At 57.5% G+C, this 17883-nt stretch overlaps 1 protein-coding gene across 1 annotated transcript; it reads left to right on the top strand.

Moving 5' to 3' along the window:
• Position 1: 1 nt before the first annotated feature.
• On the top strand, positions 2-17553 carry HS3ST2 (heparan sulfate-glucosamine 3-sulfotransferase 2; the record flags this gene model as incomplete). The annotated part of the gene is made up of 2 exons (XM_014936190.1): positions 2-168; positions 16256-17553. Coding segments are annotated over 2 exons (786 nt in total), but the record flags the coding sequence as incomplete, so codon positions are not given.
• Positions 17554-17883: the final 330 nt, after the last annotated feature.

Here is a 17883-nt window from a genome sequence, read left to right as displayed (position 1 = left end):
GGCTCGCCCGGGAACCAAGCGGCTGCCGCAGGCCATCGTGGTGGGCGTCAAGAAGGGCGGCACCCGCGCCGTGCTGGAGTTCATCCGGGTGCACCCCGACGTGCGAGCCCTGGGCACCGAGCCCCACTTCTTCGACAGGAACTACGACCGCGGGCTGGAGTGGTACAGGTGAGGGCGACGCTGCGGGACCGCCCCCCCCGTCCCCGCACACCCGGGCACCCCCGACGGGAGCGCCGTCACCCCCGACCGGTCCTTACTGCCCTCTCCCCTCCCGGCTCCCTCGGTGGCCGCGTCGGGTCTGGGGTCCCGCTGTCGGTGCCACCACGTCCCTCCGCGCCTCGGGCAGTGCGGTCCGCACGGGCGGGCGGCCTCGGGATGCCGGCGGAGCCCGTCGCCCGGCCGCGCTCGGGGAGTTTTCCCTCCTCCTCCCGCAGCGCCCAGCGGGGTCGGGGCCGGGCTGGCTCCCGGCAGGACAGCCGTGTCCCGGCCCGGTGCGGGTCGTCCCTTCCCGGCGGTGGGAAATGGCCGCTGGAGCCAGGACAGCGCCGCGGCTGCAACCGCCCGAGCCCCAGCCCTGCCGGGAACCGGGACCCATAACAGGTTTCCCATCCCGTCTGAGGAAACGCTCTCCTGCGTGAAGGGGGCCTTCAAAACACGAGGGAATGACTAGCCCACGGGACGGGGTGGTCGCCCTGCCTGCAGCCTCGCTCCGTGTGTCTCAGAGCCCTTCTGCCCTGGGGTTTTGTCTCTGGCTGGGTGACAGGGACAGTCCGTGTCCTCACCGTCCGGTCTCTCCCAACTCAGATCAATGCCTGAGAGCTCTCAGAATTTGCAGAGAACAGCGAGTGCCTCTCCAGCAGGAGATGGTGGGATTTTAATTTCAGGAAAGGCTTTTGTGAGCGACTCGGGGGTGCTCCCAGGACTGCGTGCCAGCAGGTCACAGCGCCCGTGGGCTCGTCCCCTGCCTGTGGCCCCACACTCAGCTGCAGGCAGTTCACCCCCTGATCCCCACGGTGCCTGACCCCGTTGTTTGCTGTGCCATTGTGGAGCGCTGTAGGAGCTCTGGGCTGCTCTAGGGCAGGGCCATGGTGCTGGGCATCAGCCTCAGGAGGCAGAGGAGGGCTCGGCCCAGCCCTGGGTGCCTGTGAGCTTGAGCAGAGGGAAGGAAATCTGGCACAGTCAGTGTGTCAGAGCATTGTGGTGGGTGGTGGGAGGCAGCCCATGGGGCCACACAGCGAGCTTGCTTGCCCCTCTGTCTCAGCAGCAGTTTCCCAGTGGAATGTCCCCTGTTCCAGAGCAGGGCAAGCACATCAGCTGCCAAGCAGGTCGGGCGGCCCCATGACATGGTGTTCCAGCTCTGCTGGGGTCCTGGTTTGTCTCCTTGCTGGGCAGACATGAGTCATGGCTGTGGTGTGAGGATGCTGGTTTCTGACTGTGAGCGGGTCAGAGCTGCTCTGAGCAGCCCCTGCCTGCTGTGCACTGGGCTGCTGCTCTGGCCCTTGTAGCTGGCACCCGTGTCCATGCTCAGGCACTGCCCAGGGAGGGCTGTCTGCAGATGTAGGCAGATCGGCTGCCCTGTGCACTACTTGGGTCACAGCAGACCCTGCAGCCAGGAATGTTCATCTGGTGGAGCTCACTTGCCGTTTCCCTGTCCTAAAGCCGTCCTGCAGCACACCCAGTTCCTCCCACCTTTGGAGGGCAGACACAGCAGTGTCCTTTGCCTGTTCTAGCCCCTTGGCAGGTCTGTCCTACCCCACATGCTTCCCTCCCTGGCATCAGACACTGTCACCTGTCTTGCATCACCTAAAAGCAGAGAGGTGGGAGCAGCCCCGCAACACAGGCATGTAAGGACAGGAACAGCAGTGGGTTGATAAAGGGCATCCAGAGTAACAGGTGGGTGATGGAGCAGGACACAGACCTTGGCTGAGCCCATGCTCAGGGCCTGGCTGGGAAGTGGCTCCCCAAATCCTGAGCTGGGGTTCCCCCATGCAGTCCTTGGCCCTGCCAGCTCTTCAGGCTCATGTGTGTCCCGTGTGTGGGGTCACTGTGAGGAGCCCGGAGCTGGGAGCCCCGCAGGCAGCTCAGGACAGAACATCACAGTGCTGCTTCTGCAGAAGTGCTCGTGGCTCCTCACAGGAGGCCTGGGGCCACAGAGCCTGACCAGGGCAGCACTTACCAGTGCCTGATCTGAAGGGAAGGGGCTGGGGGCTGGGACAGACCCTGCCTGGGGCACATAAGGGCAGCTGTGGCACCCCATGTGGTCCTAGTCCAGGAAATGGGCGCTGCATCCCCCTCCCACACACACTTTGGCACTGAGGGGCTGCAGGAGTGAGCACGGAGCAGCCAATCTGCTGCCTGGAGCCATGGTTCAGTCTGGGATCCTCCATGTGAAGGGACTCGTCGGTGACCGGGAGGGACGCAGTGGTGGCAGTGAGCAGCAGTGGTGACAGGCAGCGATGGGAGCGCGGCTGGGTGAGCAGCGTGCTGCCCGGGGCCTGGCTTTGTGTCTGGATCGATGGAGAGATCACGCCGGAGCAGCGGAGCCTCCAAATTAGTTCAGCTAAAACAATTAAATGACACTTCCCTGGTTTTATTACCTTTTTTTTTTTTTTTTTTTCTTAACCTCACAAATGTGCCAGAACTTAAGCACAGAGGCTGCTAATGTATAAAACGTGGAATTGATTTTCCTCCTTGCAAGTGGAGCAATTAAATGTGGAGCAGGTCTAACCCGCAGCACGATGAGCTCCTGTGACTGTGCCAAGAGGCCGGGGAGCAGAACAGGGTCCTGCTGATGGCTGTGTCCTGGGGAAGGGCAGAGCTGACACCATGAACCTCTGGCTGGGAAGGGCTGCTCCACCAGGACCCCAGGGTGGGGAGGCTGCTCCTGGCCACTCCTGGAGACTGTCCCCAGCTGCCAGCCAAGGGGAGGTGATGCTCACATGCTTGGGGAGCACCACGGTGCCATGGGGGTCTCTGCAGGTAGCCTGGAGCACAGACCCCTTGGAAAGGCAAAGACTTTCCCCATGGTGAGCAGAGACTTTGCCTGCAGGAGCCACTGGCTACTGTGACAGCCGAGTGTCCAGTCCAGCTCCATCCTTCCCATTTCATGCCCCAGTGGGAAGCTGAGAAGAGGGACCAGGTAGGTCTTCAATGCAGTTGAGAACAGCGTGAGAGTTGAGCCCCTCTGATGCTCTGAAAACATCAGCTCCTGTTTTTCTGCATTTTCCCCTGCCCTGGAGTTGGTCTGACACGGAGGTGGCAGAACCAGCGGGAGGGGACATCTCCTGATCCGCCTGTCCTTGCCGGCTCCAAATGTCGTGCTTGCTCACAGCTGCTGTTTTCATGGTGCCTCCTGTCTTAGCTCCTGCCATCGCCCGGGGCAGCCTTGGCTCCCTCTGCTCTGAGAGGTGGCACGCTGGGCACAGGCAGACCCCTCTGCTTCCCCCCGCACCAGACCACCACCCAGGAGCTGCCTGCCCACCCACTTCAGGCCCAGAACACCCGTGCCGTTCCCAGTTCCCATCAGCCTCTCCAATCCACCTCATTAGCTACAGATACACTACAGGAAAGGTATTTTTAGCAAGATCTGTTTTAAGACAACTGAAACCAAACAGCCAGCTACTGGGGAATATCGATTCATTACCAATCCTGGACTAAATGTTCAATACAGAGCTTTTTCCTGCTGCAGGTACTGCGTGCCAATAACCTTCAATATTTTCCAGAACACAAGGAAGACAGTGTCATTTAATTTGCAGTTAACTTTGAGCAGTGACTCTAATTACAGCATCTCGGGGTGCAGTTTCCCTCCCTAGGATTCCGGAATAACCCTGTCAGATGTTCCAGCATTATTTTCACAGAGAGGGGCTTTTCCTGGCAGGTTTTGCAAGCTGAGCCTGGCTTCTGCCCGGCAGGCACCTCTGTCTGCAGGAGCTGAGCCAGGAGACGGGCGCTGGCACAGGGGAGAGCCTGGTCTGGCTCCCGTATGGATCCACCTGACTGAATCCAGACCCAGGGATGACACTTGGGCCAAGCTTGGGCTTCCCCACGTGCTGGTGCGACAGGTCCTTGGGGGCACCCACGCTGCTGGGGCTCTGCCTTGGGTTTTGGGGTGCTCTTGGGGCTGAGGCAGCAGAAGGGGCACTGCCAGCCTCTGAGCAGTGGGCACTGTGGCTACCCCGGGAGAGCAGCTGGGGAGCATCACTGCCATCCCCGCATCCCCATGCCTGAGGGAGGGAGAGGAGGGAGCGGGCAAACCCAGCTCCTGCACTCCGCCTCGCTAATTGCTCTCTGCTAATGGCCAGGTTGGCTCACACACAAATGGGAGCCCATTAGGCTTTGCCCAACGACACGGGCTGTTTTGTGGGCTTGACTGACAGTGCATTTTGCTAAAGTTAATTAGTAAGAAGAGAGGAAGGCAGCAAGCTTCAAGGATGCTTTGAAATTTCCTTGACTTCAGAGAGTGCCTGGGCTCTGAGGAATGGGTACAAAACCTCCGGCAGAGACTTGCGTGTGAAGAGCAACCCTGCAGGCAGCATGTTCCCTGGTCACTGCCTTGTCTCCATCTGCCTGTGGGCAGTGGTCCTCCTCTGGGTGGGTCTGGGTGCTGCAGAGACCCTTGCTCAGGCCCTGGGAGGGCTTCCCCTGCCAAGGTGCTGGGAGAAATGCAGGGAGGTAAATCCACGCGGGGCACCAGGCCTTCAATATTAATGATGCATGTTCTTGCTCTCTCTTCCGTGACCTTGTTTGTAAATGCTGCAATTTGTTCTAACCTTCGCTTCGTTAGCACGAAATCCAGCTCATAACCTGGCATGGCCATGGGCACGGATGCTCCACGAAGCTGAAAAGTGAAGGGTGCCGGTCCTTGGTAACTTGGGTGTCCATCGAGGTGCAGTCTATGGTATCTGCCACACCATGTGTGCTCCAGGGATGGCTGGGGCTGGTGTTTGTGCACTAATCACTGCCACCGGGCTGGGAGCAGGGCCCAGATCAGGCTCCTGGGGCAGGTGGTACCTGAGACCCTCTGGCAGGACAGCAGCCACCCAGGCATGGGGCCGGTGGCACCCAGCACTTGTGGGTGGAGATGGGTGTCTGCAGCCCTGGATCCTCCAGGTGATGCCTGTGTCACACCTGCATCCCTGGCAGCAGATGTGTTGGATGTGGCTGGAGTCACCCTTTGCCAGCCTTGGCGTGTGATGTGGGGTCTGTGGGACCCATCGCTGGGTCGGTGTGATTTGGTGTTGGTGCCAGCACATTGTCCCATCCCTTTGCACGCTCCCAAGCACTGAAAGATCACCAAGTGAGCAATGTATCTCTGACACCAGGATTTAAGTAGGGAATCACTGCAGCTGGGGCATAGTATGGGATTTTTTTTTAAAATGACTATTCATTTTTTAAAGTTTCACCTCTGGAAATGGGAGGGGGGGGAGGCTCCAGCCTTTCTCCATGAGCCATGGGACCTCACCCAGCAGCTGGGCTTGCGCTGGGTTTTTTTTTTTTTTTTTCTTAACCTCACAAATGTGCCAGAACTTAAGCACAGAGGCTGCTAATGTATAAAACGTGGAATTGATTTTCCTCCTTGCAAGTGGAGCAATTAAATGTGGAGCAGGTCTAACCCGCAGCACGATGAGCTCCTGTGACTGTGCCAAGAGGCCGGGGAGCAGAACAGGGTCCTGCTGATGGCTGTGTCCTGGGGAAGGGCAGAGCTGACACCATGAACCTCTGGCTGGGAAGGGCTGCTCCACCAGGACCCCAGGGTGGGGAGGCTGCTCCTGGCCACTCCTGGAGACTGTCCCCAGCTGCCAGCCAAGGGGAGGTGATGCTCACATGCTTGGGGAGCACCACGGTGCCATGGGGGTCTCTGCAGGTAGCCTGGAGCACAGACCCCTTGGAAAGGCAAAGACTTTCCCCATGGTGAGCAGAGACTTTGCCTGCAGGAGCCACTGGCTACTGTGACAGCCGAGTGTCCAGTCCAGCTCCATCCTTCCCATTTCATGCCCCAGTGGGAAGCTGAGAAGAGGGACCAGGTAGGTCTTCAATGCAGTTGAGAACAGCGTGAGAGTTGAGCCCCTCTGATGCTCTGAAAACATCAGCTCCTGTTTTTCTGCATTTTCCCCTGCCCTGGAGTTGGTCTGACACGGAGGTGGCAGAACCAGCAGGAGGGGACATCTCCTGATCCGCCTGTCCTTGCCGGCTCCAAATGTCGTGCTTGCTCACAGCTGCTGTTTTCATGGTGCCTCCTGTCTTAGCTCCTGCCATCGCCCGGGGCAGCCTTGGCTCCCTCTGCTCTGAGAGGTGGCACGCTGGGCACAGGCAGACCCCTCTGCTTCCCCCCGCACCAGACCACCACCCAGGAGCTGCCTGCCCACCCACTTCAGGCCCAGAACACCCGTGCCGTTCCCAGTTCCCATCAGCCTCTCCAATCCACCTCATTAGCTACAGATACACTACAGGAAAGGTATTTTTAGCAAGATCTGTTTTAAGACAACTGAAACCAAACAGCCAGCTACTGGGGAATATCGATTCATTACCAATCCTGGACTAAATGTTCAATACAGAGCTTTTTCCTGCTGCAGGTAGTGCGTGCCAATAACCTTCAATATTTTCCAGAACACAAGGAAGACAGTGTCATTTAATTTGCAGTTAACTTTGAGCAGTGACTCTAATTACAGCATCTCGGGGTGCAGTTTCCCTCCCTAGGATTCCGGAATAACCCTGTCAGATGTTCCAGCATTATTTTCACAGAGAGGGGCTTTTCCTGGCAGGTTTTGCAAGCTGAGCCTGGCTTCTGCCCGGCAGGCACCTCTGTCTGCAGGAGCTGAGCCAGGAGACGGGCGCTGGCACAGGGGAGAGCCTGGTCTGGCTCCCGTATGGATCCACCTGACTGAATCCAGACCCAGGGATGACACTTGGGCCAAGCTTGGGCTTCCCCACGTGCTGGTGCGACAGGTCCTTGGGGGCACCCACGCTGCTGGGGCTCTGCCTTGGGTTTTGGGGTGCTCTTGGGGCTGAGGCAGCAGAAGGGGCACTGCCAGCCTCTGAGCAGTGGGCACTGTGGCTACCCCGGGAGAGCAGCTGGGGAGCATCACTGCCATCCCCGCATCCCCGTGCCTGAGGGAGGGAGAGGAGGGAGCGGGCAAACCCAGCTCCTGCACTCCGCCTCGCTAATTGCTCTCTGCTAATGGCCAGGTTGGCTCACACACAAATGGGAGCCCATTAGGCTTTGCCCAACGACACGGGCTGTTTTGTGGGCTTGACTGACAGTGCATTTTGCTAAAGTTAATTAGTAAGAAGAGAGGAAGGCAGCAAGCTTCAAGGATGCTTTGAAATTTCCTTGACTTCAGAGAGTGCCTGGGCTCTGAGGAATGGGTACAAAACCTCCGGCAGAGACTTGCGTGTGAAGAGCAACCCTGCAGGCAGCATGTTCCCTGGTCACTGCCTTGTCTCCATCTGCCTGTGGGCAGTGGTCCTCCTCTGGGTGGGTCTGGGTGCTGCAGAGACCCTTGCTCAGGCCCTGGGAGGGCTTCCCCTGCCAAGGTGCTGGGAGAAATGCAGGGAGGTAAATCCACGCGGGGCACCAGGCCTTCAATATTAATGATGCATGTTCTTGCTCTCTCTTCCATGACCTTGTTTGTAAATGCTGCAATTTGTTCTAACCTTCGCTTCGTTAGCACGAAATCCAGCTCATAACCTGGCATGGCCATGGGCACGGATGCTCCACGAAGCTGAAAAGTGAAGGGTGCCGGTCCTTGGTAACTTGGGTGTCCATGGAGGTGCAGTCTATGGTATCTGCCACACCATGTGTGCTCCAGGGATGGCTGGGGCTGGTGTTTGTGCACTAATCACTGCCACCAGGCTGGGAGCAGGGACCAGATCAGGCTCCTGGGGCAGGCGGTGCCCGAGACCCTCTGGCAGGACAGCAGTCGCCCAGGCATGGGGCTGGTGGCACCCAGCACTTGTGGGTGGAGATGGGTGTCTGCAGCCCTGGATCCTCCAGGTGATGCCTGTGTCACACCTGCATCCCTGGCAGCAGATGTGTTGGATGTGGCTGGAGTCACCCTTTGCCAGCCTTGGTGTGTGACGTGGGGTCTGTGGGACCCATCGCTGGGTCAGTGTGATTTGATGTTGGTGCCAGCACATTGTCCCATCCCTTTGCACGCTCCCAAGCACTGAAAGATCACCAAGTGAGCAACGTATCTCTGACACCAGGATTTAAGTAGGGAATCACTGCAGCTGGGGCATAGTATGGGATTATTTTTTTTTTAAATGAATATTCATTTTTTAAAGTTTCTTCTCTGGAAGGAGTTGCCCTGGAAATGGGAGAGCGGTGTTGGTGCCAGCACATTGTCCCATCCCTTTGCACGCTCCCAAGCACTGAAAGATCACCAAGTGAGCAATGTATCTCTGACACCAGGATTTAAGTAGGGAATCACTGCAGCTGGGGCATAGTATGGGATTTTTTTTTAAAATGACTATTCATTTTTTAAAGTTTCACCTCTGGAAATGGGAGGGGGGGGAGGCTCCAGCCTTTCTCCATGAGCCATGGGACCTCACCCAGCAGCTGGGCTTGCGCTGGGGGGGTCTGTCTGCCCCCATGAAGCGGTAGTGGCAGGGATGGTGAGCTGGGCTCCACGAGCTCTACACTGAGAAGCCCTCGCCTCCTGCTGCTTCCTGGCTTTGGGCTTTGCCGGACCCTCAGTTGGTGCTGGACAGTTGTTTAGGAAGGTGGGAGTTACACATCAGCTTGTGTCCATGAAGGGTGTGGGCAGCGTGCCCTTTGGAAAAGATTTTGTTGACTTAAAGGACACTGCAAATCTCTGGAGCATTTAAATGATTAAAAATGAATCAGCAACAAAGTTAATTACTGTGTTCACACTGCTTTTATGCATTGAAATGTCCCTCATTAGCTGTCTGTGAGCACTGGTGTAAATTCTTTGAACATAAACATTCATTAAAGGCAGCCGATCCATCATTAAATCTGAGGCTGCACAGTGCGGGGTGGTGGCAGCGGGGACATGGGGCCGGGCCAGCAACAAAGTTAATTACTGTGTTCACACTGCTTTTATGCATTGAAATGTCCCTCATTAGCTGTCTGTGAGCACTGGTGTAAATTCTTTGAACATAAACATTCATTAAAGGCAGCCGATCCATCATTAAATCTGAGGCTGCACAGTGTGGGGTGGTGGCAGCGGGGACATGGGGCCAGGCCAGCCACAGTGGCTTAGGGTGGCATTTCCCCGGGGTGGACGCAGTGCATCCCTCTTGAACCGTGGGGGTTTGGGGGACGCAGCGAGTGTCCCCCTGCTCAGCACTGCAGGAACCCTATTCCAGGGGGCAGCCCCCTCCCCGACCCCCTTACTGTCATTCCAGGGTCCTTAGCGGGGCAGGGGAGGGGGCATGGCAGCGGCATTGGGGGGTTCCTGTTCCTGCTGTGAAGCCCTCGCAGTGGTTCTTTCACTGCGAAGCAGCAGCTGTGCAGCTCTCAGCTGGCGTGTCCCTGTGTCCTAGACGTCCGCTGCAATGTCACTCAGTTTTTTATCTTCCTCACACCTCGGTTTCTTGTGTGCTTGACCCAGTTTTGCTTAAATCTCCAAGTAGCTTTGCTTGAGCTTTCATCTGCTGACACCGTCCGCAGTCCTGCTGAGCCCAGAGCTGGGCTACCAGGCGAGAGCCGGTGGGGGCTGTTGGCTCTGTGCTCCCGTGGCACGGCACAGCAGCTCGGGGCTGGGTGCTGACTCGGGAGCAGCAGCCGGCTCCATTCCGCCCTTGCCAGTGGGATTCAGCCTGTGCCTTCCCCTGCTCCAGCCGGGACAGCCGGCTGGCAGCCCTCTGCACAGCTCCAGCTTGGGGGGGTGGGTGAAGCGAGGGGCAGGCCACCTGGAGAGTGTGGAGTGGTCCCCACAGGACCATCCCAATGCCAGTTTGTGCTCATGGAAGAGTTTCTGTGCTCATCTCCAGCACATCGAGCTGCAGCTGGAGATGCTTCTCCCAGCTCCACGGTGCCCTACAGGGCAGTGACCATCACTGCTGCCAACCACCCTGTGAGCCCTGGAGATGAGCTCACAGCCCACCCTTCTCCCAGCTGGAGATGCTTCTCCCACCTCCATGGTGCCTCACAGGGCAGTGACCGTCCCTGCTGCCAACCACCCTATGAGCCCTGGAGATGTGCTCGCAGCCCACCCTTCTCCCAGCTCCACGGTGCCCCACAGGGCAGTGACCATCCCTGCTGCCGACCACCCTATGAGCCCCAGCTGGTCCAGCCCCACCGGGAAGGTGGCGAGTGGGTGCCCACTTGTGCTGGAGGATTTTGGCTCCCAGCCTGGCGGGGTCCCCTCTCCCCGCATGCATCTGCTGAGCCTGCCACGTCAGCTGGAAGAGAGAAAGCAGCACAACCCTCGTCACCGGAGCCAGCACTTGGGATTTTTTTTGCCAAATTAAACAGTTTGTTTTCATGCCGATGAGTGGATGGAGTCCAGGATTACGCAGACATCAGTCTCTGGGCTCTGAGGAGAGCACGGGATGAGCCGAGCACGGGATGAGCCCACCATGTCCCCACACACGGCGAGCTGCAGCAGGCAAATATTTACCCGGGAGCTGCCCGCTCTCCTCCACACCCCGCAAGCTGGATGGAGTGGCCAGTGCTGTAACGGGATTATGGGATGGGCGCTTTCCCCACGCACGCTCATCTACAATATCTCAATCATCTGATGAATTTTTGTACAAATTCCTCCCTGGGAGAGCGTTTCACGCATGTTCGACATCAAAGCGGCGCAGGCAGCGAGGGAGCGCATGTTTCTTTAATGTGGGAGCGGTGTAGGGGCTGCGGGGTGCCCGAAGGCAGATTATAAAAAAATTAATAATTCAGGTCTAGGAAAGGTGCTGGTGAGAAGTTAACTCCTTCAGGGTGAGGTGCTGCCTTTGCACCGGCACAGGCGCATGGGGCCACGGGGACTGCCCGAGGATGTGCCAGCTCCCAGGGGCTGTGGGGCACAACGATGCCAGGGGACAGCAGCTCTCCTGGGGCTGTGTCAGCAACTGGATGTGCCCCCCGTGTATCCCCACTCCGGTAATGGGGGCAAACACAACCGCTAAACCTGCTGGTTGGAAGGGAGCATTAATGCCCGTATCAAATGGCACTGAAAGGCTTTAAGAATTGAGTAACTGTAATGAAAGTAATCTCTAATTCAAGAGGAATTAATGCTGTCTCTCCAGTAATGCGTTGAGTGGGGGATTTGGCTGGGGCTGGGGCCGCCCCCCTGGCTCCTCCCGTTATGCCCAGCAAGTCCTGATGTGTGGGAGCCCCTGGAACTGGGGGAGTGTTTGAAGGGGCACCACGGAGCACATGTGCCTGCAGCCCCCGGCTGATGGGCTGTGATGCCCCCAGTAATTAAATGCCTCTGTTGGTCAGGGCACTGGTCTTCTTGGCAAGAGCAGTGAAAAGGAAACCATGTGGAAACTCTGTGGCTGCTGAACAGCATCTGCAGTGAATAAGATGCAAACTGCATCCCACCCTTTCTGCTAGAAGAGCTTCCGACACCTCCCACCAAGGCTTCTCCCTCCTTGGGGACCCATCCTGCGCCTCCCAAGGCTGTGTCTGCCCTCTCACAGCTGCAGATAGATACGTGCAGCAGCTTTTGCCTGGGCAGGGAGCCTGGGCTGGGGTGAAGCACAGCATCCTCTGCAGAGAGCAGCGGGGCTGGGGCAGTGCTGGGCATGTTCAGGACCCTCCCTTGGGGTTTTTCTCCTCCAGGCAGTTGGAGAGAGCCAGGTTCAGGGCAGGGAGAGGCTGCTCTGCTCTTCAGCCCACGCATTGCTGCGAGGCTGGAGTTTGCTCCGCTACGTCCCTAATGATTTCTGTGGGGAGCTGCCCTGCTATTCGCTCAGCATCAGCGTTTTTGACCTCGTCCATTTCTGCCACACCACAGATTCCCATCACCAGGACGCAGTGCTTGTGCACCTCTGCTGGATGGAGAAAGCCTCGGTGTTTCTCCAGCCTGGCTGTGCTGGTGGGGAGAGCACTGGCAGCACCAGTGTCGGCCGTGCTGTCACACTGTGGAGAAGGCTGGAGCTGAGGGGAGCAGCCTCACGCTGTCCTCCCAGACCACCAAAGCCACCCCCTGCCCCTCCTGCGACAAGAGGTGACCATCACGGGAGGACCCATTATCTAGCACGGTCATGGTGGAGGCCCCCCTGTCCCTCCCAGCAGCACCATCCTCGTCCCTGGCACTGGAGGAGGTGGCTGCTGCCCATCCCTTGGCACCCAGCGGCTCTCCCAAGAATGTCAACTTGGTTTCTCCCTCTGCACCCAGCGAGTGCTCCAGCCATCCCTTGTTGCCGGTACATCACCATCACCTGCTGGCATCAGCTTGGGCACTGCCTGGCAGCAGCTCGCTCAGCGTGTCAGGAGCTGGTGCCGAGGCCAGCTGGGGATCTTCAGCAGAGTCACAAGCTCCCAAGATGGGTCCCTGGAGCAGCAGGAGTGGCTCCTGCCTCAGCCCTGGCCGTGTGGCACTGCAAACCGACTACCGAGAGCCTTCACACCTAAACACGCGAGTCTTGGGCTTAAAACTATGTGACATGCTATTTGTATGCAAATAACACTCTGAATGCAGAAGTCCAAAAATATCATTTTAAAGTCAACTGTAATTAAGTTTACAATGCATTTCCCTGCTCTTGCAGCTCTGGGGATCCTGCTGTTAACGTAAAGATGAATGCCTGGATGACATTTCTCCCCCTTGGATGGTTTCACTGGTGATTTATTTATCTATTCGGGTTGTGTTTTGTTGTCTCAGCAGTCTCTGTTGTTCAGGAGCAGCAAACACTGGGAGTCCATTTAAAAAACAACAACTCTTGTCTCATTTCAGTAATTTACTATGCAGAGATTTTGTGTTTTTCATAATGGTTAGAACCTGTAATTTCATTTTTTGAATACATGGACCTAATAGCTCACGTAATGAAAGTCTAACAAGCCTGAAGATGAGCCATTAATGAAACAGCAGTTTTATGGTTCTCCACCAATATATTGTAATAGTGAATCACTTATAAAGCTGTCCTGCACTGATTTATGATGAAACTTGTTTGTGATACAGAGATACGGCAGTGATGCCTGCCGCTAAATTAACGTTTCCTGATAGTCATTAAACAATGGGAATCATAATCTGGATTTATGGGGTTTGAAGCAGAGCAGTGGGAAAGGCCAATTAAGCCATGTCTGTGCTCAGGTACCTCTGTAAAACATCCCTGTTAATTTATGCTAGCTGATTAGTTTGTTCTCTTTCAATGAGGAAGCCGGTCAGGAGTGCGTGAGGGTGCGTGGGCTGGCTGCCCTGCTGCCCCAGGACAGGCAGCCCCTGTCTCCTCGCCAAGGGGGCAGTGGCCCAGCAGCTCTGGGGCCATGTGGGGCACGGGGACCACGGCCCTGTGCCAGCACTGGGGGGAGTGAGGCCAACCTCGGCCATCATCTCCTGTAGCTCCCCAGCAGCCTGACACAGACCTCTGGGCACATCTCTTCAGTGTCTCTCCACGGGTCTCTTCCACCTGCTCGTTTGGTCCCCCTGGACTATGGTCTTGTCTTGTCCCCACATCACCTACACAGGGAGTATCCCAGGTCCACTGGAGACCCACCACCCACATCCTCAACACATCAACCTCTGCGATGCTCTGGTTCTTCCATTGTGGTCCCCTTGCCATGCAGAAGATCATGGGCTGTTGTATCTCCTCCCAGTTCGGTCTTTCATCAGGTTTTTCTCTACGGAGCCTTCCATTGTGGTCCCCTTGCCATGCAGAAGGTCATGGGCTGTTGTTCTATCTCCTCCCAGTTCAGTCTTTCATCAGGTTTCTCTCTACAGAGTGAGCTCCAAAGCTGGTGGCTGTGGACCTTGGTTTAGGGACCCTGCAGTGACTGCTGGCTTCCCTGGAGGTGTCTGTCACCAGACTCTTGGAAACACTCGTGTTGCAGTGTGGCTGTGGTGTGTGTGCAGGGTTTAGCCCATGAATAAATCAGTGCCTCGCTCTCGCCAGCTGAATTGCTGCAGACAGGGTTGCTGATGTTTGCGTTCCCTGATTGCTTCTGTCCCGAGGCCTCGCTGGGTTACCCGCACGTCCAGAGCTCCCACTCTATTAACGTGGTGTACCAGCTCCTCCCCAGCATCCTTCCCTGCTCCCCTGGCAGGGGTGAGCACCCGCTGCAGTGCTTCATCCGGGCATACTCGTGTAGGGAATGGGTGTTGTGGGGGGCTGAGGAGCTCACAGGGAGCTCCATGAGCTGAGTTAACAACACATCTGCTCCCCACAGTAGCTGCAGTGGGGTGGTCGTGGGGCTGCCAAGGTGTTGGTGAGACTGGAGGGCAGCATCCTCGCTGCCCGGTCCCCCTCACCGTAAGGTGCTTGCTGGGCACTGAAGCACCTCCCTGGGTCTGGGAGGGGAGCGATCCAGCTGAGCTTGTCCCCTCCTTTTGGAAGAGCCCTGCTGCACCCCGGGAAAGATGCAGTGGGAGAGGACTGACTTGGGGACACTCCCTGGGGTCCCTATGGCTGGGTGGCCCGTGGGCAGCCAGTGTGCTGCTGTGTGCTAGGCACATGTGGGCGTCTTGAGTTAAACATGCAGGCTCTGTTTTAGAAAATAATAATAAAAAAAAAAACCACTCCTGGGGGCACTTTTCACACTTTTCCATAAAACTCTCCCCAGGCAGCGCCTGCCTGTGCCTCCCCGCCTGCCTTCTGCTGCACAGCTGAATCCAAGTCAGTGAGTTCATGAGACAAGGACTTGTGCTGCAAAGTAGAAAAAAAAAAAAAGTGACAGATGCTTCTGAGCAATGAATGTAATTGCAATAGAAGGTGCCTTTCCAGCCTGCACCCCTCCTGGAGGACCCGGGGCAGGGGGAAAGTGGCCCCAAAGCAGGCACTGGACTCACTGTGGCACTGCTGCTGGAATGCTGCTGTGTGCCCAGAGCTGTGGGGGTGGCTCCCTGCCCGCTCCCTGCCCTCTCCAGCCAGAGCACCCGCGGCGCCACGAATCTGATTGCCATGGATTTGATAGTTTACTCTAGTAATACAAGACCAATTTATAAATCTTTCCATCCCATTAGTTTTTATTTGATTTGGATGTTCACATGTCAAAGCAAATGATTTAATTAGTGCTAAGCTGGGCTGCAGGGATGTTACATTTTCCCCTGGTCTGATGTTCCCTCCCTGGCCTTGCAGCCCGTGCCAGAAACAGACGGGTGTACGGAGGATGCCATCTCAGAGCCTGAGCAAGCCCTGGCAGGGTGGGTGATACCCTCATGGGGGTGTGAGCCCCACATCCCTGGGAAGCCCCTAGCTCGCTGCTCCCACCAGAAGAGCAGCACAGCACCCAGAGATGAAGCCATCATTCCCCATGGCTTCTCGGGGGTGGTGGCATCTCACAGCCACCACGCTCCTGCATCCTGGCCCCAGCAGCCTTTGCCATCCCTGGTCACAAGGGTTGCGTGCGGGTGGCACTGGTGTCCTGCCTGTCTCCAGGATGAAGGTGGAAGGATGGGGGGGCTGCCCTCTCTCTGGGTGCCGGAGGCTGGCACGCTGTGGGGCTGGCACCCTTCCTCAGCCCTGGCACGGTGCTCGCTGTGGTGCCAGAGCACAGGGCGCGTGGGAGCCGGGGGGCACCGTAATGTAATTGGGGAGGAGAGACGCCGCGTAATTGCAGTAATTCCGGAAGGAGCCGCTGTAATTTCTTCTGCAAATGGCAACTGGGGTAGGAATGGGGGATGAAAGGCTGAGCACAGGCTCCAGCAGAAGTTGCCTGCTGGGTAACGGGTCCGTGCCAGCGAGTGGGGCGGGTGGCAGGACCTTGCTGCCCTTCCCAGCTGCAGGCTGAGCTCAGGTGCTTCCCTTTCAATGATAAAGACTTTACCACCGAAGGAGACAGAGCAGCCCCAGCTGCCACACAGCCCCGAGGTCCCCAGTAGTCTGGCCGTGCCCTTGCCCTCCGTCCTGCCTGGCTCTGCCCTCCCCGGGAGCTGGGCATCTCTGCTTGCTGCTGTGCCAGCGGGGCTACCAGTGGCCCCATCCTCTGCACGGGTGTCCCCAGGAGATGGCCATGGCCAGGGGCTCTCTGCAGCGCTGCAGGATGGAACTGTGCTTGCCTTGTCCTGCCTTGTCCTGCTGGGAGGGGACACCCCACCATCTGGGTGGGTGGTGGTCTCCACACTGCATAAACCACCTCCTGGTGCTGTGCCTGGCCGGGCTCCTTCCTCACCATCACCTTCTGCTTCTCTTGCAGGAGCCTGATGCCGCGAACACTCGACAGCCAGATCACGGTGGAGAAGACTCCCAGCTACTTCGTCACCAAGGAGGCACCACGGCGGATCTTCAACATGTCCCGGGACATAAAGCTGATTGTGGTGGTGAGGAACCCGGTCACCCGGGCCATCTCGGACTACACACAAACGCTCTCCAAGAAGCCAGACATCCCCACCTTTGAGGGACTGTCCTTCCGCAACCGCAGCCTGGGACTGGTGGACACGTCCTGGAATGCCATCCGCATTGGGATGTACGCCGTGCACCTGGAGAGCTGGCTCCAGTACTTCCCCCTCTCCCAGATCCACTTTGTCAGTGGGGAAAAGCTGATCACGGACCCAGCCGGGGAGATGGGCAAAGTCCAGGACTTCCTGGGCATCAAACGGGTTATCACGGACAAGCACTTCTACTTCAACAAGACAAAAGGCTTTCCTTGCCTGAAAAAGTCGGAGAGCAGCGGCTTGCCTCGCTGCCTGGGCAAGTCCAAAGGCAGGACTCATGTGCAGATAGACCCTGAGGTGATCGAGCAGCTTCGGGACTTTTATAGACCTTATAATATCAAATTCTATGAAACAGTCGGGCAGGACTTCAGGTGGGAATAAGTGTCCCGGGAGCAGAGCTGCGGTGATGTGAGGCTGCAGTCATCCGTGAGGGGGGCCCAGGGAGGCTGGAGGGGGAGCCTCCAGCGAGCCTGTCCTGCCCAGAATCCATGAGCAGAGGCAGGCGAGGGTCTTCCCTGGCCCTCGGGAAGCCAGGATGTTCCAGGACGAGCCGAGACGGGGGAAGACACAAAGTCTTGCCGCAGCCACTAAGGGTTGAGTGCCCAGCAGGCACTGCCCATCCCAGCAGGTCAGCAGTGCCATGGCTTGCTCCGTGGGGTCCCATTTGCTTATACTGCCACAGGGTCACCGGGGCCATGGTGATGGCCCCATCCTGCTCCAAGGCACATCCCTCCTCTTTGTCCCAAAGCAAAGGGGCACTCCTGGACACCCCTGACTGTGGGCAGCGGCCGTGGGGCTGTCCCTGTGGGGCCAAATCCCATCACAGTGCTGGGGTGGGCAGAGCTCCGGCCGCGCCGCTTTGCCTTTCGTCACTTAAGCGCAGTGTGTAACCATGAGGACAGTGAGATGTATCTGCTTGAAAAAGAAGTCTATGAAAAATGTTGTACCGATATTTTGTCCTGTGAATAAAGCACAGAATCCTGCTGTTACGGGTACTTTAGTGGCACTAGTTTCCTTGTCCAGCATGTGATCCCTTTGTGTAAATAAAAGCGGCTACCACTGGTCCGTATGCATGGGCTTTTCTTAGGGGGAGGCTGGGCAGCCTGTTGCTGCACCCGCTGCCCCTGCAGCGCTGCCAGGGGCTGTGCAAAGCCCCTCTGTTCCCCTGGGGCAGGTGAGGTGGTGGGCGTAGGGTTTGGGCAGGACAGCAGATCAACCCCCCACAGCGAGGAGGGGACCTGTGGCAGAGCCCTTCACAGGGGTGATGGCACCACTCAGGAGTGGTGGAGAACCTCGGGGTTCGTGCCACCTCCTGGCAGGTGTGGGGAGGGGGACGGGCTGCCTGAGACGCAAGCAGCAGTAATTTATGGTTGAACTTAACGGGCTGTTC

The sequence above is a fragment of the Calidris pugnax genome, unplaced genomic scaffold (genome assembly GCF_001431845.1).
Source record: "Calidris pugnax isolate Ruff unplaced genomic scaffold, ASM143184v1 scaffold17, whole genome shotgun sequence".
In the NCBI taxonomy this organism is placed as follows: Eukaryota; Metazoa; Chordata; class Aves; order Charadriiformes; family Scolopacidae; genus Calidris; species Calidris pugnax.
The sequence above is the reverse complement of the archived record's forward strand: the minus strand, read 5'-3'. Positions and strand labels throughout refer to the sequence as shown.